The sequence below is a fragment of the Pseudophryne corroboree genome, chromosome 11 (genome assembly GCF_028390025.1).
Source record: "Pseudophryne corroboree isolate aPseCor3 chromosome 11, aPseCor3.hap2, whole genome shotgun sequence".
Taxonomy (NCBI): Eukaryota; Metazoa; Chordata; class Amphibia; order Anura; family Myobatrachidae; genus Pseudophryne; species Pseudophryne corroboree.
In genome coordinates this window covers 57,897,639-57,922,063 of record NC_086454.1, presented here as the reverse complement: position 1 = coordinate 57,922,063, position 24,425 = coordinate 57,897,639, and the positions used below count along the sequence as shown (strand labels likewise).

The 24,425-nt window shown below is 42.7% G+C and overlaps 1 protein-coding gene across 2 annotated transcripts in view; it reads left to right on the top strand.

Annotated features, from left to right (window-relative positions):
* The window catches only part of LUZP2 (leucine zipper protein 2), a 1,124,237-nt gene that overhangs the window by 1,013,461 nt on the left and 86,351 nt on the right, over nucleotides 1–24,425 (top strand). For both annotated transcript variants that reach the window (XM_063944341.1, XM_063944342.1), the window contains exon 10: nucleotides 16,172–16,267. In XM_063944341.1, coding sequence (XP_063800411.1) covers nucleotides 16,172–16,267 — 96 coding nt within the window. The remainder of the gene's footprint in view (nucleotides 1–16,171; nucleotides 16,268–24,425) is intronic.

Sequence of the window (24,425 nt, the reverse complement as noted above, 5' to 3'; positions counted from 1 at the left end):
ATGCATCGGAGGAATCCCAGGCAGGAGAGGACTCGTCAGACTTGCCAGTGACATGGCCTGCAGGACTATTGGCATTCCTGGGGAAGGAGGAAATTGACACTGAGGGAGTTGGTGGGGTGGTTTGCGTGAGCTTGGTTACAAGAGGAAGGGATTTACTGGTCAGTGGACTGCTTCCGCTGTCACCCAAAGTTTTTGAACTTGTCACTGACTTATTATGAATGCGCTGCAGGTGACGTATAAGGGAGGATGTTCCGAGGTGGTTAACGTCCTTACCCCTACTTATTACAGCTTGACAAAGGGAACACACGGCTTGACACCTGTTGTCCGCATTTCTGGTGAAATACCTCCACACCGAAGAGCTGATTTTTTTGGTATTTTCACCTGGCATGTCAACGGCCATATTCCTCCCACGGACAACAGGTGTCTCCCCGGGTGCCTGACTTAAACAAACCACCTCACCATCAGAATCCTCCTGGTCAATTTCCTCCCCAGCGCCAGCAACACCCATATCCTCCTCATCCTGGTGTACTTCAACACTGACATCTTCAATCTGACTATCAGGAACTGGACTGCGGGTGCTCCTTCCAGCACTTGCAGGGGGCATGCAAATAGTGGAAGGCGCATGCTCTTCACGTCCAGTGTTGGGAAGGTCAGGCATCGCAAACGACACAATTGGACTCTCCTTGTGGATTTGGGATTTCAAAGAACGCACAGTTCTTTGCGGTGCTTTTGCCAGCTTGAGTCTTTTCAGTTTTCTAGCGAGAGGCTGAGTGCTTCCATCCTCATGTGAAGCTGAACCACTAGCCATGAACATAGGCCAGGGCCTCAGCCGTTCCTTGCCACTCCGTGTGGTAAATGGCATATTGGCAAGTTTACGCTTCTCCTCCGACAATTTTATTTTAGGTTTTGGAGTCCTTTTTTTTCTGATATTTGGTGTTTTGGATTTGACATGCTCTGCACTATGACATTGGGCATCGGCCTTGGCAGACGACGTTGCTGGCATTTCATCGTCTCGGCCATGACTAGTGGCAGCAGCTTCAGCACGAGGTGGAAGTGGATCTTGATCTTTCCCTAATTTTGGAACCTCAACTTTTTTGTTCTCCATATTTTATAGGCAGAACTAAAAGGCACCTCAGGTAAACAATGGAGATGGATGGATTGGATACTAGTATACAATTATGGACGGACTGCCACGGTTAGGTGGTATAAAAAAACCACGGTTAGGTGGTATATATTATAATAATAATACAATTATGGATGGACGGACTGCCTGCCGACTGCCGACACAGAGGTAGCCACAGCCGTGAACTACCGCACTGTACACTGGTTGATAAAGAGATAGTAGTATACTCGTAACAACTAGTAAGACACTATGACGACGGTATAAAGAATGAAAAAAAAACCACGGTTAGGTGGTATATATTATAATAATAATACAATTATGGATGGACGGACTGCCTGCCGACTGCCGACACAGAGGTAGCCACAGCCGTGAACTACCGCACTGTACACTGGTTGATAAAGAGATAGTAGTATACTCGTAACAACTAGTATGACACTATGACGACGGTATAAAGAAAGAAAAAAAAATACCACAGTTAGGTGGTATATATTATAATAATAATACAATTATGGATGGACGGACTGCCTGCCGACTGCCGACACAGAGGTAGCCACAGCCGTGAACTACCGCACTGTACACTGGTTGATAAAGAGATAGTAGTATACTCGTAACAACTAGTATGACACTATGACGACGGTATAAAGAATGAAAAAAAAACCACGGTTAGGTGGTATATATTATAATAATAATACAATTATGGATGGACGGACTGCCTGCCGACTGCCGACACAGAGGTAGCCACAGCCGTGAACTACCGCACTGTACACTGGTTGATAAAGAGATAGTAGTATACTCGTAACAACTAGTATGACACTATGACGACGGTATAAAGAATGAAAAAAAAACCACGGTTAGGTGGTATATATTATAATAATAATACAATTATGGATGGACGGACTGCCTGCCGACTGCCGACACAGAGGTAGCCACAGCCGTGGACTACCGCACTGTACACTGGTTGATAAAGAGATAGTAGTATACTCGTAACAACTAGTATGACACTATGACGACGGTATAAAGAATGAAAAAAAAACCACGGTTAGGTGGTATATATTATAATAATAATACAATTATGGATGGACGGACTGCCTGCCGACTGCCGACACAGAGGTAGCCACAGCCGTGAACTACCGCACTGTACACTGGTTGATAAAGAGATAGTAGTATACTCGTAACAACTAGTATGACACTATGACGGTATAAAGAATGAAAAAAAAACCACGGTTAGGTGGTATATATTATAATAATAATACAATTATGGATGGACGGACTGCCTGCCGACTGCCGACACAGAGGTAGCCACAGCCGTGAACTACCGCACTGTACACTGGTTGATAAAGAGATAGTAGTATACTCGTAACAACTAGTATGACACTATGACGACGGTATAAAGAAAGAAAAAAAAATACCACGGTTAGGTGGTATATATTGTAATACAATTATGGATGGACGGACTGCCTGCCGAGTTCCGACTGCCGACACAGAGGTAGCCACAGCCGTGAACTACCGCACTGTACTGTGTCTGCTGCTAATATAGACTGGTTGATAAAGAGATAGTATACAATACATACAACAATATACTACTATACTGGTGGTCAGGCACTGGTCACCACTAGTCACACTGGCAGTGGCACTCCTGCAGCAAAAGTGTGCACTGTTTAATTTTAAATTAATATAATATTATGTACTCCTGGGGGCTCCTGCTATAACAACCTGCAGTGCTCCCCAGTCTCCCCCACAATTATTATAAGCTTTGCCTTTTATACATTGATGTGCAGCACACTGGGCTGAGCTGAGTGCACACAGACTGAGTCACACTGTGTGACTGGCTGCTGCTGTGTATCGTTTTTTTTCAGGCAGAGAACGGATATAGCAGAGAACGGATATATTATATTAAAATAAATAAAAGTTAACTAACAACAACTGCACTGGTCACTGTGGTAAACTCTGTCTGACTCTGCACAATCTCTCTCTCTCTTCTAATCTAATTTCTAATGGAGAGGACGCCAGCCACGTCCTCTCCCTATCAATCTCAATGCACGTGTGAAAATGGCGGCGACGCGCGGCTCCTTATATAGAATCCGAGTCTCGCGAGAATCCGACAGCGTCATGATGACGTTCGGGCGCGCTCGGGTTAACCGAGCAAGGCGGGAGGATCCGAGTCTGCTCGGACCCGTGAAAAAAACATGAAGTTCGTGCGGGTTCGGATTCAGAGAAACCGAACCCGCTCATCTCTAGATATAATGTGCACTCAATTCCAATATACTGTACTTTCCACAGCTGACAGGTAAGATTCTCCACCAAATGGTTATAATTCCACAGATAGAGAATGAAGACCCATAGAAACAGCATCAATTTGAACTTTTGGCTCCAGGAGGTGACATTTGTAGTTATAGACAAATGGATAATTGAAAACCTCATAACATGTTTCTTCTGACCAGCAGAGTATGTTTATTTAAAACCATCTGGAACAGCTGAGTGTGAGTGACAAGCTTGGTGGATTGCTCTGTAATTTTTAATGAATTTATAGTGATGCCAAACAAGCCTAAATATCTAAGATTTAAACTTTTTGTTCTGCATCAGACTCTGGGGTCTATTTACTAAGCCTTAAATGGAGCTCAAGTCGCTGGAGATAAAGTACCAGCCAATCAGCTCCTAACTGCCATGCCACAGGCTGTGTTTGAAAAATGACAGTTAGGAGCTGGTTGGCTGGTACTTTATCTGCAGCGGCTTTATCTTCATCCAAGGCTTAGTAAATACACCCCTCTGATACAACAGAAAAACTAATTTAGCAGTCGGATGAAAATTTGAAAGTGGCATTATGCATTATTCTTGCCTATGGGGGTCATTCTGAGTTGATCGCTAGTGAAAAATGTTCACAGCGCAGCGATTAAGTGAAAAAGCGCCACTTCTGTGCATGCGTATGCAATGCAGTGCGCACGCGCGACGTACTTTCACAACGGGCGATGTATTTTTACACAAGGTCTAGCGACGCTTTTCAGTCGCAATGGCAGCCGCAGAGTGATTGACAGGAAAGGGGCATTTCTGGGTGTCAACTGACCGTTTTCAGGGAGTGTTCCAAAAAACGCAGGCGTGCCAGGAAAAACGCAGGAGTGGCTGGCCGAACGCAGGGCGTGTTTGTGATGTCAAATCCGGAACTGAATGGTCTGAAGTAATCGCAAGCGCTGAGTAAGTCTGCAGCTAATCTAAAGGGGGGTACACACGGAGCGATAATCTAAGCAATCTGACTAGATTGCTTAGGTTTTCAGCAAGATCGCTCCGTGTGTAGCCCTAACAGCGATAGCGATGCGCAGCCCCGCGCATCGCTATCGCTGCTGCTAGATTGGCCTGCATGTTGGCCAATCTAGCGGGTCGCTCATTTCACCCGCTGGGTGAAGTGTGCGGCCCCCCCGTCTCCCCCCGCACGCTCAGCACAGATCGCGCTGTGCTGAGCGCCGGGAGAGATGTGTGCTGAGCGGTTCGCTCAGCACACATCTCTCCAGCATCGGGCCGTGAGTACTGGCCTTAAAACTAGTGATGATCATCGGAAATTTTTCGGGTTTTGTGTTTTGGTGTTGGGTTCGGTTCCGCGGCCGTGTTTTGGGTTCGAACGCGTTTTGGCAAAACCTCACCGAATTTTTTTTGTCGGATTCGGGTGTGTTTTGGATTCGGGTGTTTTTTTCAAAAAAACCCTAAAAAAACAGCTTAAATCATAGAATTTGGGGGTCATTTTGATCCCAAAGTATTATTAACCTCAATAAGCATAATTTCCACTCATTTTCAGTCTATTCTGAACACCTCACACCTCACAATATTATTTTTAGTCCTAAAATTTGCACCGAGGTCGCTGGATGACTAAGCTCAGCGACCCAAGTGGCCGACACAAACACCTGGCCCATCTAGGAGTGGCACTGCAGTGTCACGCAGGATGGCCCTTCAAAAAACTACTCCCCAAACAGCACATGACGCAAAGAAGACAAAAAAGAGGCGCAATGAGGTAGCTGTGTGACTAAGATAAGCGACCCTAGTGGCCGACACAAACACCTGACCCATCTAGGAGTGGCACTGCAGTGTCACGCAGGATGGCCCTTCCAAAAAACACCCCCCAAACAGCACATGACGCAAAGAAAAAAAGAGGCGCAATGAGGTAGCTGTGTGACTAAGATAAGCGACCCAAGTGGCCGACACAAACACCTGGCCCATCTAGGAGTGGCACTGCAGTGTCACGCAGGATGGCCCTTCCAAAAAACACCCCCCAAACAGCACATGATGCAAAGAAAAAAAGAGGCGCAATGAGGTAGCTGTGTGACTAAGATAAGCGACCCAAGTGGCCGACACAAACACCTGGCCCATCTAGGAGTGGCACTGCAGTGTCACGCAGGATGGCCCTTCAAAAAAACACCCCCCAAACAGCACATGACGCAAAGAAAAAAAGAGGCGCAATGAGGTAGCTGTGTGACTAAGATAAGCGACCCAAGTGGCCGACACAAACACCTGGCCCATCTAGGAGTGGCACTGCAGTGTCACGCAGGATGGCCCTTCCAAAAAACACCCCCCAAACAGCACATGACGCAAAGAAAAAAAGAGGCGCAATGAGGTAGCTGTGTGACTAAGATAAGCGACCCAAGTGGCCGACACAAACACCTGGCCCATCTAGGAGTGGCACTGCAGTGTCACGCTGGATGGCCCTTCCAAAAAACACCCCCCAAACAGCACATGACGCAAAGAAAAAAAGAGGCGCAATGAGGTAGCTGTGTGACTAAGATAAGCGACCCAAGTGGCCGACACAAACACCTGGCCCATCTAGGAGTGGCACTGCAGTGTCACGCAGGATGGCCCTTCCAAAAAACACCCCCCAAACAGCACATGACGCAAAGAAAAAAAGAGGCGCAATGAGGTAGCTGTGTGACTAAGATAAGCGACCCAAGTGGCCGACACAAACACCTGGCCCATCTAGGAGTGGCACTGCAGTGTCACGCAGGATGGCCCTTCCAAAAAACACCCCCCAAACGGCACATGAAGCAAAGAAAAAAAAAGGCGCAATGAGGTAGCTGTGTGACTAAGATAAGCGACCCAAGTGGCCGACACAAACACCTGGCCCATCTAGGAGTCTCACTGCAGTGTCACGCAGGATGGCCCTTCCAAAAAACACCCCCCAAACAGCACATGACGCAAAGAAAAAAAGAGGCGCAATGAGGTAGCTGTGTGACTAAGATAAGCGACCCAAGTGGCCGACACAAACACCTGGCCCATCTAGGAGTGGCACTGCAGTGTCACGCAGGATGGCCCTTCCAAAAACTACTCCCCAAACAGCACATGACGCAAAGAAAAATGAAAGAAAAAAGAGGTGCAAGATGGAATTGTCCTTGGGCCCTCCCACCCACCCTTATGTTGTATAAACAGGACATGCACACTTTAACCAACCCATCATTTCAGTGACAGGGTCTGCCACACGACTGTGACTGAAATGACGGGTTGGTTTGGACCCCCACCAAAAAAGAAGCAATTAATCTCTCCTTGCACAAACTGGCTCTACAGAGGCAAGATGTCCACATCATCATCATCCTCCGATATATCACCGTGTACATCCCCCTCCTCACAGATTATCAATTCGTCCCCACTGGAATCCACCATCTCAGCTCCCTGTGTACTTTGTGGAGGCAATTGCTGCTGGTCAATGTCTCCACGGAGGAATTGATTATAATTCATTTTAATGAACATCATCTTCTCCACATTTTCTGGATGTAACCTCGTACGCCGATTGCTGACAGGGTGAGCGGCGGCACTAAACACTCTTTCGGAGTACACACTTGTGGGAGGGCAACTTAGGTAGAATAAAGCCAGTTTGTGCAAGGGCCTCCAAATTGCCTCTTTTTCCTGCCAGTATAAGTACGGACTGTCTGACGTGCCTACTTGGATGCGGTCACTCATATAATCCTCCACCATTCTTTCAATGTGGAGAGAATCATATGCAGTGACAGTAGACGACATGTCCGTAATCGTTGTCAGGTCCTTCAGTCCGAACCAGATATCTGCATCAGCAGTCGCTCCAGACTGCCCTGCATCACCGCCAGCGGGTGGGCTCGGAATTCTGAGCCTTTTCCTCGCACCCCCAGTTGCGGGAGAATGTGAAGGAGGAGATGTTGACAGGTCGCGTTCCGCTTGACTTGACAATTTTGTCACCAGCAGTTCTTTGAACCCCAGCAGACTTGTGTCTGCCGGAAAGAGAGATCCAAGGTAGGTTTTAAATCTAGGATCGAGCACGGTGGCCAAAATATAGTGCTCTGATTTCAACAGATTGACCACCCGTGAATCCTTGTTAAGCGAATTAAGGGCTCCATCCACAAGTCCCACATGCCTAGCGGAATCGCTCTGTGTTAGCTCCTCCTTCAATGTCTCCAGCTTCTTCTGCAAAAAGACTAGAAAATTTCCTTCCACAAGTGGAAAGAAGGTAGAGGCGCTGATATGGGAATATTATTGAAACACACGTCTATGACAATATAAAATTAATAATATTTTATTTTAAGCAATAAAAACAATAATTTATATTCATACCGGCCGGTAAATATATTGAAATGATTTACATAATTTGTATAATTCTTAAAACTGAATGATATAAAACAAATTCGTTCCTGTATAAAAAAATATTAATCAGGATATCCTTTATAGCATACAATTATCAAGGCACTTGGGATCTATTGCACCGATGTATATAGCTCAATGATAATAGTCCCTCTTCCCGTCCGCTGGTAGCAGTTCCTTTTTAGTGCGGACCTATCTGGAAGTGGGGTATATATTCAGGTGATGAGCTGTCTTATGTGCAATATTTAGACTTGATGTTGGTATACCCAGTATAGTTCACTATAAGGCAGTCTCTTATTTATTAGAGTGCAAGGGAGGCACAATTTTGCTTTTTTGTGCAAGTGGTGGTTTTACTTGATAGTGGGAGAGCTGTATGGCAATAATTCCATTTCTATGAGGTGTATAATGAAGTGCTCACCTCGTCCTCTCCCCCGGATTACACACCACTTCCAAGCTTGGGTGCCGGCGCTGCCTCCAGCGCTAATCTCTCCCACAACCGCTTCTCGGTCTGCTCCCTCTGAACTGCGATGTCAGACTCAAGGGTGCACGTTGCTTGGAGGCTCAATGCCAGTCACCATCACCTCCTCTCCCACCTCCTCCACTGAAATGTGTTGTGTCCAATGTTGTCAACTCTAAATAAAAAACAAGCAGCTGATGAGTGAAAAACAAGGCCAGCACCAGCGTCCTCACTCCTGCTCCTCTCTCCACACACACAGGAAACTATATACATCGGTGCAATAGATCCCAAGTGCCTTGATAATTGTCAATAATTGATTATTGTTTTTATTGCTTAAAATAAAATATTATTAATTTTATATTGTCATAGACGTGTGTTTCAATAATATTCCCATATCAGCGCCTCTACCTTCTTTCCACTTGTGGAAGGAAATTTTCTAGTCTTTTTGTCATTTTGTGGGAGGAGCATACCCACTTTAGAGGCTGCGGATATTTGAATATTATCAGCTTGCGCTGGGTTATCTTTCTTTCTTCTGCAAAAGCCTGATGAGGGGAAGGACCTGACTCAGGCTGGCAGTGTCTGAACTGACTTCACGTGTGGCAAGTTCAAAAGGTTGCAGAACCTTGCACAACGTTGAAATCATTCTCCACTGCGCTTGAGACAGGTGCATTCCACCTCCTATATCGTGCTCAGTTGTATAGGCTTGAATGGCCTTTTGCTGCTCCTCCAACCTCTGAAGCATATAGAGGGTTGAATTCCACCTCGTTACCACTTCTTGCTTCAGATGATGGCAGGGCAGGTTCAGGCGTTTTTGGTGGTGCTCCAGTCTTCTGTACGTGGTGCCTGTACGCCGAAAGTGTCCCGCAATTCTTCTGGCAACCGACAGCATCTCTTGCACGCCCCTCTCGTTTTTTAAATAATTCTGCACCACCAAATTCAAGGTATGTGCAAAACATGGGACGTGCTGGAATTTGCCCATATTTAATGCACACACAATATTGCTGGCGTTGTCCGATGCCACAAATCCACAGGAGAGTCCAATTGGGGTAAGCCATTCTGCGATGATCTTCCTCAGTTGCCGTAAGAGGTTTTTAGCTGTGTGCGTATTCTGGAAAGCGGTGATACAAAGCGTAGCCTGCCTAGGAAAGAGTTGGCGTTTGCGAGATGCTGCTACTGGTGCCGCCGCTGCTGTTCTTGCGGCGGGAGTCCATACAGCTACCCAGTGGGCTGTCACAGTCATATAGTCCTGAGCCTGCCCTGCTCCACTTGTCCACATGTCCGTGGTTAAGTGGACATTGGGTACAACTGCATTTTTTAGGACACTGGTGAGTCTTTTTCTGAGGTCTGTGTACATTTTCGGTATCGCTTGCCTAGAGAAATGGAACCTAGATGGTATTTGGTACCGGGGACACAGTACCTCCAACAAGTCTCTAGTTGGCTCTGCAGTAATGATGGATACCGGAACCACGTTTCTCACCGCCCAGGATGCCAAGGCCTCAGTTATCCGCTTTGCAGCAGGATGACTGCTGTGATATTTCATCTTCCTCGCAAAGGACTGTTGGACAGTCAATTTCTTGGTGGAAGTAGTAAAAGTCGTCTTACGAGTACGACTTCCCCTCTGGGATGACCATCGACTCCCAGCAGCAACAACAGCAGCGCCAGCAGCAGTAGGCGTTACACGCAAGGATGCATCGGAGGAATCCCAGGCAGGAGAGGACTCGTCAGAATTGCCAGTGACATGGCCTGCAGGACTATTGGCATTCCTGGGGAAGGAGGAAATTGACACTGAGGGAGTTGGTGGGGTGGTTTGCGTGAGCTTGGTTACAAGAGGAAGGGATTTACTGGTCAGTGGACTGCTTCCGCTGTCGCCCAAAGTTTTTGAACTTGTCACTGACTTATGATGAATGCGCTGCAGGTAACGTATAAGGGAGGATGTTCCGAGGTGGTTAACGTCCTTACCCCTACTTATTACAGCTTGACAAAGGCAACACACGGCTTGACAAATGTTGTCCGCATTTCTGTTTAAATACTTCCACACCGAAGAGCTGATTTTTTGGGTATTTTCACCAGGCATGTCAATGGCCATATTCCTCCCACGGACAACAGGTGTCTCCCCGGGTTCCTGACTTAAACAAACCACCTCACCATCAGAATCCTCCTGGTCAATTTCCTCCCCAGCGACAGCAACACCCATATCCTCCTCATCCTGGTGTACTTCAACACTGACATCTTCAATCTGACTATCGGGAACTGGACTGCGGGTGCTCCTTCCAGCACTTGCAGGGGGCGTGCAAATGGTGGAAGGCGCATGCTCTGCACGTCCAGTGTTGGGAAGGTCAGGCATCGCAAACGACACAATTGGACTCTCCTTGTGGATTTGTGATTTCGAAGAACGCACAGTTCTTTGCTGTGCTTTTGCCAGCTTGAGTCTTTTCATTTTTCTAGCGAGAGGCTGAGTGCTTCCATCCTCATGTGAAGCTGAACCACTAGCCATGAACATAGGCCAGGGCCTCAGCCGTTCCTTGCCACTCCGTGTGGTAAATGGCATATTGGCAAGTTTACGCTTTTCCTCCGACAATTTTATTTTAGATTTTTGAGTCCTTTTTTTACTGATATTTGGTGTTTTGAATTTTACATGCTCTGTACTATGACATTGGGCATCGGCCTTGGCAGACGACGTTGCTGGCATTTCATCGTCTCGGCCATGACTAGTGGCAGCAGCTTCAGCACGAGGTGGAAGTCGATCTTGATCTTTCCCTAATTTTGGAACCTCAACATTTTTGTTCTCCATATTTTAATAGGCACAACTAAAAGGCACCTCAGGTAAACAATGGAGATGGATGGATACTAGTATACTTCTGGATGGACGAGCGACTGCCGACACAGAGGTAGCTACAGCCGTGGACTACCGTACTGCGTCTGCTGCTAATATAGACTGGATGATAATGATATAAAAAATATATATATATCACTACTGCAGCCGGACAGGTATATATTATATAATGACGGACCTGCTGGACACTGTCAGCACTGCAGACTCCTAAAGTAAGCTACTAGTATCAAGAAGATAGAAAAAAAAAAAAACAACAGGTAGGTGGTATACAATTATGGATGGACGAGCGACTGCCGACACAGAGGTAGCTACAGCCGTGGACTACCGTACTGCGTCTGCTGCTAATATAGACTGGATGATAATGATATAAAAAATATATATATATCACTACTGCAGCCGGACAGGTATATATTATATAATGACGGACCTGCTGGACACTGTCAGCACTGCAGACTCCTAAAGTAAGCTACTAGTATCAAGAAGATAGAAAAAAAAAACACAACAGGTAGGTGGTATACAATTATGGATGGACGAGCGACTGCCGACACAGAGGTAGCTACAGCCGTGGACTACCGTACTGCGTCTGCTGCTAATATAGACTGGATGATAATGATATAAAAAATATATATATATCACTACTGCAGCCGGACAGGTATATATTATATAATGACGGGCCTGCTGGACACTGTCAGCACTGCAGACTCCTAAAGTAAGCTACTAGTATCAAGAAGATAGAAAAAAACCACACAACAGGTAGGTGGTATACAATTATGGATGGACGAGCGACTGCCGACACAGAGGTAGCTACAGCCGTGGACTACCGTACTGCGTCTGCTGCTAATATAGACTGGATGATAATGATATAAAAATATATATATATCACTACTGCAGCCGGACAGGAATATATTATATAATGACGGACCTGCTGGACACTGTCAGCACTGCAGACTCCTAAAGTAAGCTACTAGTATCAAGAAGATAGAAAAAAATAAAACACAACAGGTAGGTGGTATACAATTATGGATGGACGAGCGACTGCCGACACAGAGGTAGCTACAGCCATGGACTACCGTACTGTGTCTGCTGCTAATATAGACTGGATGATAATGATATAAAAAATATATATATATCACTACTGCAGCCGGACAGGTATATATTATATAATGACGGACCTGCTGGACACTGTCAGCACTGCAGACTCCTAAAGTAAGCTACTAGTATCAAGAAGATAGAAAAAAAAAAACCACAACAGGTAGGTGGTATACAATTATGGATGGACGAGCGACTGCCGACACAGAGGTAGCTACAGCCGTGGACTACCATACTGCGTCTGCTGCTAATATAGACTGGATGATAATGATATAAAAAATATATATATATCACTACTGCAGCCGGACAGGTATATATTATATAATGACGGACCTGCTGGACACTGTCAGCACTGCAGACTCCTAAAGTAAGCTACTAGTATCAAGAAGATAGAAAAAAAAAACACAACAGGTAGGTGGTATACAATTATGGATGGACGAGCGACTGCCGACACAGAGGTAGCTACAGCCGTGGACTACCGTACTGCGTCTGCTGCTAATATAGACTGGATGATAATGATATAAAAAATATATATATATCACTACTGCAGCCGGACAGGTATATATTATATAATGACGGACCTGCTGGACACTGTCAGCACTGCAGACTCCTAAAGTTAACTACTAGTATGAAGAAGATAGAAAAAAAAAAAACCACCACAGGTAGGTATACAATTATGGACGAGCGACTGCCGACACAGAGGTAGCTACAGCCGTGGACTACCGTACTGCGTCTGCTGCTAGTATAGACTGGATGATAATGATATAAAAAATATATATATATCACTACTGCAGGACAGGTATATATTATATAATGACGGACCTGCTGGACACTGTCAGCAGAATGCGTTTATAGAATAAAAACACCACACGACGAGTGTTTAACTTTTTCAGGCAGACAATCACAATATACTGGTGGTCAGTGGTCACTGGTCAGTCACACTGGCAGTGGCACTCTGGCAGCAAAAGTGTGCACTGTTAAATATATGTACTCCTGCTATAACTGCTCCCCAGTCTCCCCCACAATTAAGCTGTGTGAGCAGTGAGCACTCAGCACAGTCAGATATACATAGATGATGCAGCACACTGAGGCTGAGCACAGATATGGTATACTGTGTCACTGTGTATCGTTTTTTTTTTCAGGCAGAGAACGGATTATATTAAATAATAATAAAACTGCACTGGTGGTCACTGGTCAGTCACTAGTAAACTCTGCACTCTCTGAGTACTCCTAAGCTCCAGTAAATCAAGTGTCTCACTCTCACTATCTATTTCTATTCTAAACGGAGAGGACGCCAGCCACGTCCTCTCCCTATCAATCTCAATGCACGTGTGAAAATGGCGGCGACGCGCGGCTCCTTATATAGAATCCGAGTCTCGAGATAGAATCCGAGCCTCGCGAGAATCCGACAGCGGGATGATGATGTTCGGGCGCGCTCGGGTTAACTGAGCAAGGCGGGAAGATCCGAGTCTGCCTCGGACCCGTGTAAAAAGCGTGAAGTTCGGGGGGGTTCGGTTTCCGAGAAACCGAACCCGCTCATCACTACTTAAAACTGCACAATTTTTTTTTATAGTCGCTCTGCGATCCTTTCGTTTGCACTTCTGCTAAGCTAATGTACACTCCCAGAGGGCGGCGGCTTAGCGTTTGCACGGCTGCTAAAAACAGCTAGCGAGCGATCAACTCGGAAAGACCCCCTAAATGATCCTGTTTACAATTAAGTTTCTACTGTTTTGACATCACATGGATTGTTTTCTTTGATTAAATGCGTTGTTAAAACTTTCTACTGAGAATAAGAGTAATGTGTAGCCCTTTTGAAGGATAGAGAACTGCCCATGCAGCCCTTGTTTGTACCATGTTTCTTATCACTGGTATAAGATGCTTGAAACTGTATATGTATTCAAGAAGTAGATTAACTAGTGAATAATACAATGGTTGTACTATATTTAAATTATATGCACTTATCCTCTCATTTGTGCAATCCTAGGATTTTATTTGCCTTTGTGCTGCTAATCAGCTTTATGTCAACTGCAATTCTGAAGTCCCTTTCCATCTCAGTTTTTCTGCCTATATTCCATTTAAAGTATAACTTACATAGTTATTACTATAGTCTGGGTGCATAATCCTACATTTATCCTCATTAAATCTAATCTGCTTTATCAAGACCCAGTTTGACATTTTGTCTAAATCGTTCTGTAATAATTTTCTAGTCTGCTTTGTATTAATATACTATAGCATAGAATTTCTGCATTTCCTTCAGTGTTAGACAGGAGCTAATGCTAGACAAACGATTAAAAACGACTACACATAACTTAATGCTAAATAAATAATGACACAGACAAAATATTGCTTTTAAAATGTGTTAATCATTTACTGATAGCAAGTCAAACTAGAGAAGAAAAAACAGTTGCAGCGGACGAAGGGGCAAAGAGATCATAAAATACCATTAAGGCCTTGCCACTCACCAGTGTCAAAAAGGGGAGCAACCCATGCATAGCTCAGGATGTCCCACCTTTCTTCCATCACCAAGCATAACATGAAACCCAGGGTCGAACTGCCCATCTGGCACATCTGAAAAATGCCAGAAGAGATGATGGCTGGTGTGACCGTCAGGGCCGGTTCTAGCCCTTGTGGCGCCCCGGGTGAAAAATAGGTGCATGGCTTCATACAGGGGTGTGGTCAGTTATGCCCCCTGTAGAGTTGTGCGCCAATTTGTGCCCCCTGTACTATCCCTGCTCCTGATTCCCGACCGCTGCAGACCTCTGCCGGCGCCGCTTCTCTCCTCGCATCTATGGGAGAGACGTCATGATGTCTCTCCCATAGCACAGCTTAGATAGACACTAGAGGTCAATTATGACCCCTAGCGTCTGTGCCAGTCCCACAATGCTGTACGGTGCTCAATGACGTCATTGCGCACCGCACAGCAAAGGTCTTCTCCACGAAGGGAAAGTAGACGGGTAGCGTTTAGTTCCCTTCACAGCGGGGGACACAGCGGGGGGCACTGCCAAACAGTAGCGGATCTTGCCATGGTGCGGCGCCCTCCGGATGGCGTCGGCGTCCTTCAGAAGGCGGCGCCCCGGGCAAAAGTCCTGCTTGCCCGTGGCAAGATCCACTACTGCTGGCCTTACAGAGAGACCAGGTCTGGGAAAGCTCTCTGCTTGGCTGCCCGGCACACACAGACAGGGGCTGGCTGAGAATCTCTGACTCCTGGTGCTCTGCTTGTCCGTGCAGCATACAGAGACATGAGGGCTTGCTGTGAGGCCAGGCCCCAGTGACTTGTGGAATGCCGCCGTGTGCCATAACCACATAAACTTTTTGTGTGAACACACTACATCGCCATGGCTGCTAGACAGCCCCAGTATGTCCCTGGTGGAGAAATCATTGGGGAAGATGTATTAAGCCTGGGGAAGTGATAAAGCAGTGATAGGTGAAAGGTGATAACGCGCCAGCCAATCAGCTCCTAACAGTCAATTTACATATTGGAGCTGATTGGCTGATGCATTATCACCTTGCACTTATCACTGCTTTATCAATTCTTCAGGCTTAATACGTCTGCCCAATTGGTTAAAATATCAAACCAAAAGAAAACCCAGAAACACGAACCTGGCTCATTGTTTAATCTCGGTCTTCGCTTATATTAATAAATGCAAATATATAGAGAAATAAGATTTTCTTGTTAAAATTGCAGTTTATTTATAAAAATAATAATAATTATAGTACAAGTACAGTAAGCCTTACTTCACAATAAGGTGTATTTCTTTTAGGTATGTACATACTGTATGTACCAAGAAATAAATAAAATGATCTAATATTCCATAGTAATATCCAATTGTAACTTTTTTTTTAACAGCCTGGATTTTATTCCCTGAATTTAGGTTTTGTATAAAAATATCTACAGTTAATGCTCAAAGTTCATTACAAAATTGTTGCTGTTTCTTTAAGCTTATATACAGTGGGCGTGTCACCTATTGTGCAGGCAGCCATTTTGTGCAGCTTTATTTTCTCCACTGATAAGTCAACTTCTCTTTAATGCTTTAATGTCAATGATGATTTTTTTTTAAACATATTGATTTTTCTACTTTATTTATAGATTCAAATAGCCGCATCATCAAATACAAGCTCAAATTCCAGTAAAGAGACATTAAAAGAATTCCAACATGACAAGAACTGTGACTCTCCTCGCAATGTAAGCATATGCCATTTTGCCACAAATACTGAGCCATAAATTTGTATTTGCTGTGCTCTCTTTTTATATTGTGCAAACTGATGGGTTCTCTAATAGAAAAAAAGTATGTGTTCTAAAACAGTCAATGATTGGTTTTACTCAAAAGCTAATTCCCTAGTTTAAGTCGCAAATCATTAAAAATTCCTCAGCAATTTGTCTATGTGCCATACCTGCCAACAGTCCTGAATCTGGTGGTCAAAATAAGTGTGACTTGTCAGGGAGTGTGGCTTTCACTTATCTTGGGTATTCTAATTTGTCTTGAACTTCCAGTTGTTACTGTTGAGAGGTAATATATATCCTTATTCCCAACTAAACTGAAATGAGTTTGTCTATAGCCTGGTATTTCTCTACATACACTTCACATGTATAGCTGTGGTTGTTTGTATCTCAGGTATGTGTATTCTTCATCATGGTAGCAAAAATGGCTTTGTGGACCAAGTTATCTTCTCTTTTTCTCCAAAAGGATCACACAAAAATAGGTTTCAATAATCCAAGCCCCTCAATACCCACTGGCCAATAAATTGAAGCCTTGTTAGATCCGGCTCAGAATGGTACCTTCACAAATTTTAAGTTTGTTTTTGAGCACATGGTAATGACCCCTCTTCAAAGGAGCATTGTCCTGTTATGCAGGTGATGTGTCCCACTGGGATAGCTTGCTGCTTCTGAATTTCATTCCCTCCCTTGAATAACACCTTGCATTAAAAATTGCACCCATTCATAGCCCAAGAAATCCGTACAAAGTGCTGAATGTTGGGATATCAAAACAGTCCCTTAGAGATGCTACTGTCCCACCTAAATTGGGACATACAGTTGGGATGTATATTTGTCTGCATCACAAATGCTCATTGGCTGAACATATATGCAGGGACATTTAAGAATACCGTTGCCCAGCACAAAGTAATACAATATTATTTGTCACACAAGGACTGAATATTATACACCTTCTGTCATAATGCTTTATGTAACTGTGACAACAAAACAAATAATATTATAATAAGCACATAAAACTATGAATGAAATAATGTAAATTGTTTTTTTAAAGGTATTATTATTAATTATATTAAAATAATGCCCTGGAATTTCATATGTACTGTGTACATTATAATATGTATATATGATTCTTATGTTAAAACCAAGTTGAATTTGTACAGTGTATAGCATTTCTATATTGTACTGTATCTTTGTTCTTTTAAACTAACCTTATAGTGTAAGCCTCGGGGCAGGGACTTCCAATATGTCTTAGTTTATGAAATACTGTAAGTAGATTTTTATGTGTATTTTTATTTTCTAAATTATAAATTACCTACATTGTGACTCTATTTAAATACATATGTACATTGGGATTGTATTATGTTGGATGGTCTATGTGGTCTACTGCCATGATTATACAAATAACGTTCGTAAAGTAAATAAAGTGTTTGATAGTATTAAAATTAATAGTAATCAAAGGAAACTGAGACTTTAAATCAATGGTGAGCCATCATCTTGAGACTACAGTTCTGAAGATCGGTCTTCAAACAGACATTAATAGAACCATTCAGGGAAGTCCTAAAGTACATTTACAGTATAAGGAATTTTTTTAAATCTACAACAGTGCCACAAAAAAAATCCCATACAGAATGTCCTGTTTTCTTTCTGTTACTCTATATTGATCTAGAATTACTTCACTGCATCTCTGCAAGAACCTTGTACAACATTTAGTCTCGCTGACTCTCTGAGCTCTAGTATTGAAAATACTATGATCTAGTTGGTGGCATTAAGGGTGAGAGAGAAAGTCATAATAACGGATACCCTAATATATAATTAAACACAAATGCTGTATTTCTATTCTAAATTATGGAAAATAAATAAAATCATACATTTATGTTTTGCCTTAAATAATAGTTATGCAGTTTTTTGTGACAGTGAAGCTGTAAGATACACAGTTAAGTGTATAACATATCTAGTTAAATATAAAATTGAAATGTACATAAAAATTATAAATTGAAATATTAACAGAAGTATGACAACAGTTTAAAAAAGTAAAGTACTGTATGTTTGAGAAAGAGAGTAATGCGAGCCATACATAAATCAACTGGGTGATCACCTGTTGCCGATCCAACATCGATTATAATTAATCTGTAGGAAAATTAGCAAATTACAGCATGTCAAAAATCCCCAACTTGGCAATCCCGATCATTCTTTGGTTGGAATCAGCAAATAAAGGATTTCAAACATATCGTATTTCCCTGTTCCCCCGACCCAGGAATTGGCAGAACAGGAAATTGCCCCAATACTCCACTGATGTATGGGCCCTTTAACATTTGAATTTGATGAATGGAAGAATAATAAACCAATAATTTCCCAAATGTGATGGGTACTAACAAAGGGAAAGGCATGCATCAAAATTGATTGAATATGATGCACTATTTTTGGTGTTATTTAACTTAAAATTATTTTAACTCAGTAATGGGAAATGCATGGGAAAGTCATTATTCTCAGAGATGATTTTCCTTTGTCTTAGTTTATGATGATTTTCCTTTGTTGTCCCATTATACTGTTTAGGTTGTATATACTTTAATTTGTAAGTACACTAGCAAAGATAAATTAACTCTGCCTTAGAATAGCCTACAAGTCACAGTGCCTGGGAAGAAGGCAGTGACTGATTGGGAGGGCTTTGCATTGACCTCTGCTGACCAGACATATTGCTGTCTGTACATATAGTACAGATGGAACATGCTTTCATGCGTTAATTCTTGGAATGACTGAATAATAAGTCAGCACATAAAGTGACTAATGCATAGTTACGCGTGCAAGCCCATTTTGCAGATGCATCCTGTGTGTTTTTATCACTGTGCCTGTCCGTACCAGAGCGCAGGGGCAGATTGGCCATAGGGCTCACCAGGAGGATTCCTGCTAGGCCAACGAGTCTGTGGGGCCTGTTTTATGTGTTGTCATGTGCCCCCCCCCATCCCACATGCCAGGCAGCCCACCATACTCAGTACACTACATTGTCCCCATGCAATCTGTTCTTCCATCTCTGCAGTACAGCAACTCTGCCATCCAATGATGCTACCATGGCTACACCTCTTGTGCTGCCCATATCGAGCCACTTCTACAAAATTTTACAGGGTCACTTTTAGTTCCCAATCCACCCCAGTTGTCAGACACGACTGCAGCAAAAGATGCAAGATAATCCACAATTGCATACAAACAGGCCCTATGAGGAGGGATCCCTCCCCCAACACCTTATCGGACTTCACCCTCTCATCAGAATGCATCCCTATTAGTGCTGCTTATGTAAATTTCCAAGGCTGGTTTTCCATCTCAAACCACCCCGGCCCGAGCGTACACCTCTCAGTCACATCTCTGCCTGTAGCTGACTGGGCATAACTAGTTAGCGATATGGCATTTGTGCATATACCAATTTCGGTAAGACCATGCAGATGTAATTGAAGGTTGACTTGTGTGCAACCCTTATTCAGCACAAAAAGCATTACTTGGTCATAGGGGCATATTTTTACATTCAACGTAACTTCATACAAGCTAAGAATTGCAAAATAGACTGCAGCAGCATCATATATTGAACACCTAAAATCAATGCTGGCACACTATGCCTAGGTTAAAATATATGAGAAATTCACCTCTGAGATTTAGGTTGAATTACGACAAAACATGCATTAAACTTAGCTGCATTTGGCGAGTTATTGCGAAACGTTTCTGATCAACCTATTGAATAGACATAAATTTCATTTTCATTTTTTAAATCTACAGTAATAGTGCACGTCCAGATTCTAAGACATCAGTCCATCCTTTCTGTTGTTCTAAGCAACTGAATGACACTTGCAGTATACATAATGAAAGTTAAAACATGCTTATTTTTAGCATTTTATTTTGTAACTGTGAATAATATCTGTATGTAATTTAAATTACTTTTTTATGTACTGTACAAACTATACTGTTTTTTCTATTAGATGTAAATATGGATTTAGTCTGGTGTCTGTGGTCTGCGACCAACAATTTTATGGAAAATAAAAATAACCTGAGTTATTGCTTTGTATGCTGTATATAAGGTATTAAACTTTCACTTCTCTGATCAACTTGTTTGTGTGAAATGTGTGTTTGTTGATAGATTAAACCTTTGTCACAAAATATTGAATGACACTGTACATTTTGTTTGGCAGAGTAAGTCTGTAGAAAAATACAATGGAGGAATTATTATTACCAGTTATTTATATAGCGCACACATATTCCGCAACGCATTACAGAGAATATTTGTCCATTCAAATCAGTCCCTGCCTCAGTGGAGTTTACAATCTATATTCCCTACCACATGTACACATACACACATTACCATTAGGGTTCATTATGTTGGGATCCAATTAACCTACCAGTAAATTTTTGGATTGTGGAAAGGAAACCGAAGTACTCGGAGGATACCCACGCAAGCAAGGGGAGGAAATACAAACTCCACACAGTTAGTACCACAGTGGGAATTGAACCCATGACCTCAGTGCTTTTAGGTAGTAATGCTAACCATTACACCATCCATTCTGCCCTATAGCCAATTACCCGCAAGATTTTTTTTGTACAAATTACTGTGAGAAGTGAACCAGAGGAGAAATGAGCCATGGCAACTAATCAGCATTGATGTAACATTTATAATTTGCACACTACAAAAGTACACAGAGCTGCGGATTACTTGCCATGGACAATATCTCCACTCTTATCACTGTTTAGTACAACTCCCCCAAGTGATAAAGTACCAACCAACCAGCTCCTGTCATTTTTCAAACACATCCTGTAACATGGCAGCTAGGAAGCTGATTGGCTGGTACTTTATCACTCTTTATCACTTTCCACTGTTTCACTTTTTAAGGCTTATCTCTCTCCAAAGCTTAGTACATGCAGTAGAACCCTAAAAAATAAGGAAAAGTTATACTTGAAAGCTTCTGATTAGATACACGACATATTACATGTCAGACAGAATAATGGGGGTAATTCCAAGTTGATCGCAGCAGGATTTTTGTTAGCAATTGGGCAAAACCATGTGCACTGCAGGGGAGGCAGATATAACATGTGCAGAGAGAGTTAGATTTGGGTGGGGTGTGTTCAATCTGCAATCTAATTTGCAGTGTAAAAATAAAGCAGCCAGTATTTACCCTGCACAGAAACAAAATAACCCACCCAAATCTAACTCTTTCTGCACATGTTATATCTGCCTCCCCTGCAGTGCACATGGTTTTGCCCAATTGCTATCAAAAATCCTGCTGCAATCAACTTGGAATTACCCCCAATGTGTTGCTTTTGAAACTCATAATGAAGGCCCAAATACACTAGAAGACCTTGAAGATGTGAAAGATGAATAATTCGGAAGATGAGCGATTTACCTTGAACTCCCTGACAAATGATATTGAGCGTACACCCTGAGCGATTTTACAAACAATCTGAACGAATAACGATCTGCTCTGCTGGGATTGAAAGGACTGAGCTGCATGCATGGAAGACTGACGACCTGCTTCAAACGAGCGTGGGTAGATGCATGGTTTATTGTTCGCTGTGTACTAGACAATGTAAACGATAGATCGATCAAAACCGTAGTCATTGCACAAATCAATGGAAAAAATCTAGCGTGTATCGGTTTTAAGAGAGATTTGAAATTCCATTGTGATACTCAGTGTCAGGGAAATTTTAGAAAATGTCCAACATTGTGAATTAATTGTTATCTCTAATTAGAAACTAAATTAATAAATGGTTATTTTTTTTGTTCTTGGCACCTCTGCTTTAATTCCTTGGGGGGCTGCAGCAAAGATCCTAAATATGATTTGAAGTTCATATTAATTGGATACTATCTATATAATAAGAAACAAAATGTGCCCTTTTAATTCTTGTGTAAAAATGGCACATGTTGTACAGGTCTGGCTGCATAAAACAAGTACAGGCACATATATGGGAATTGTTATACCATTTTTCCATAATAATTTGGAATACTGGAGCATTGTGTTTCTGTAGTCCAATTTACTGATACAGTCAAGCAGGGAAAACAACATGGCAGCAACTACTGTACTTAGGCCCTAATTCAGACCTGATCGTAGCAGCAAATTTGTTAGCAGATTGGCAAAACCATGTGCACTGCAGGGGAGGCAGATATAACATGTGCAGAGAGAGTTAGATTTGGGTGGGGTGTGTTCAATCTGCAATCTAATTTGCAGTTTAAAAATAAAGCAGCCAGTATTTACCCTGCACAGAAACAAAATAACCCACCCAAATCTAACTCTTTCTGCACATGTTATATCTGCCTCCCCTGCAGTGCACATGGTTTTGCCCAATTGCTATCAAAAATCCTGCTGCAATCAACTTGGAATTACCCCCAATGTGTTGCTTTTGAAACTCATAATGAAGGCCCAAATACACTAGAAGACCTTGAAGATGTGAAAGATGAATAATTCGGAAGATGAGCGATTTACCTTGAACTCCCTGACAAATGATATTGAGCGTACACCCTGAGCGATTTTACAAACAATCTGAACGAATAACGATCTGCTCTGCTGGGATTGAAAGGACTGAGCTGCATGCATGGAAGACTGACGACCTGCTTCAAACGAGCGTGGGTAGATGCATGGTTTATTGTTCGCTGTGTACTAGACAATGTAAACGATAGATCGATCAAAACCGTAGTCATTGCACAAATCAATGGAAAAAATCTAGCGTGTATCGGTTTTAAGAGAGATTTGAAATTCCATTGTGATACTCAGTGTCAGGGAAATTTTAGAAAATGTCCAACATTGTGAATTAATTGTTATCTCTAATTAGAAACTAAATTAATAAATGGTTATTTTTTTTGTTCTTGGCACCTCTGCTTTAATTCCTTGGGGGGCTGCAGCAAAGATCCTAAATATGATTTGAAGTTCATATTAATTGGATACTATCTATATAATAAGAAACAAAATGTGCCCTTTTAATTCTTGTGTAAAAATGGCACATGTTGTACAGGTCTGGCTGCATAAAACAAGTACAGGCACATATATGGGAATTGTTATACCATTTTTCCATAATAATTTGGAATACTGGAGCATTGTGTTTCTGTAGTCCAATTTACTGATACAGTCAAGCAGGGAAAACAACATGGCAGCAACTACTGTACTTAGGCCCTAATTCAGACCTGATCGTAGCAGCAAATTTGTTAGCAGATTGGCAAAACCATGTGCACTGCGGGGGGGGGCAGATATAACATGTGCAGAGAGAGTTAGATTTGGGTGGGGTGTGTTCAAACTGAAATCTAAATTGCAGTGTAAAAATAAAGCAGCCACAGAAATAATATAACCAACCCAAATCTAAAGGGCCCCATACACTTCCATGATAATGCCCGATTTCATCCAATTTCAACCTTTTGGGTTGATAAATCAGATGAAAAGTGGCAAATCGGATGTTTTTACATCCGATCCGATGCGCGGTCCCATGAGCATCGGATCGGAGCCCCTAGATCTTTAGTGCTGCACTCATGATATCTCTGATCCCACAGGCATGGCTGGGATTGCATAAGATACATCATATGCAAAAGAACCACATACAGATGGGTCCACGTTTATCTTGACCTTTAATAGGATTAACTGAGACTGGCCAGTTGGACTTAATCGGCTGCTGTATTGTTCTCTGTATTGTATTGCACCTGAGAACAATAGATGAAGAGTTTATGCTAATAAGTCATGTTGTGCCTAGGCACAGAAAACTAGTCAAGATAACTGTGGACCCATCTGTATGATGTATCTTATGCGATACTGCCGCTCGGGAGGCTGCCGGGCGGTTCAAGGGAAATCTTATGCGACATGAGAGTCAGACATGTCGCGGTAGTGTACTGTAGTGTCTCTGCAAATGTTATATCTAACCCCCCCCCCCTGCAGTGCACATGGTTTTTCCCATCTGCTATCAAATTTGCTGCTATGATCAAGTCTGAATTAGGTCCTTAATTCTAATATGCTTCATACCCAAAAATGTTAATCATACTCCCCGCCATATTGTCATTTTCTGACAACCCCTATCCATTCTGTGTTTTGCTTCTGATACAGGCTATAAGATGCCATACTTACAGCCATACTAAGCTTCCATACTTACAACTATTTGAGCATTAATTACTGAACAA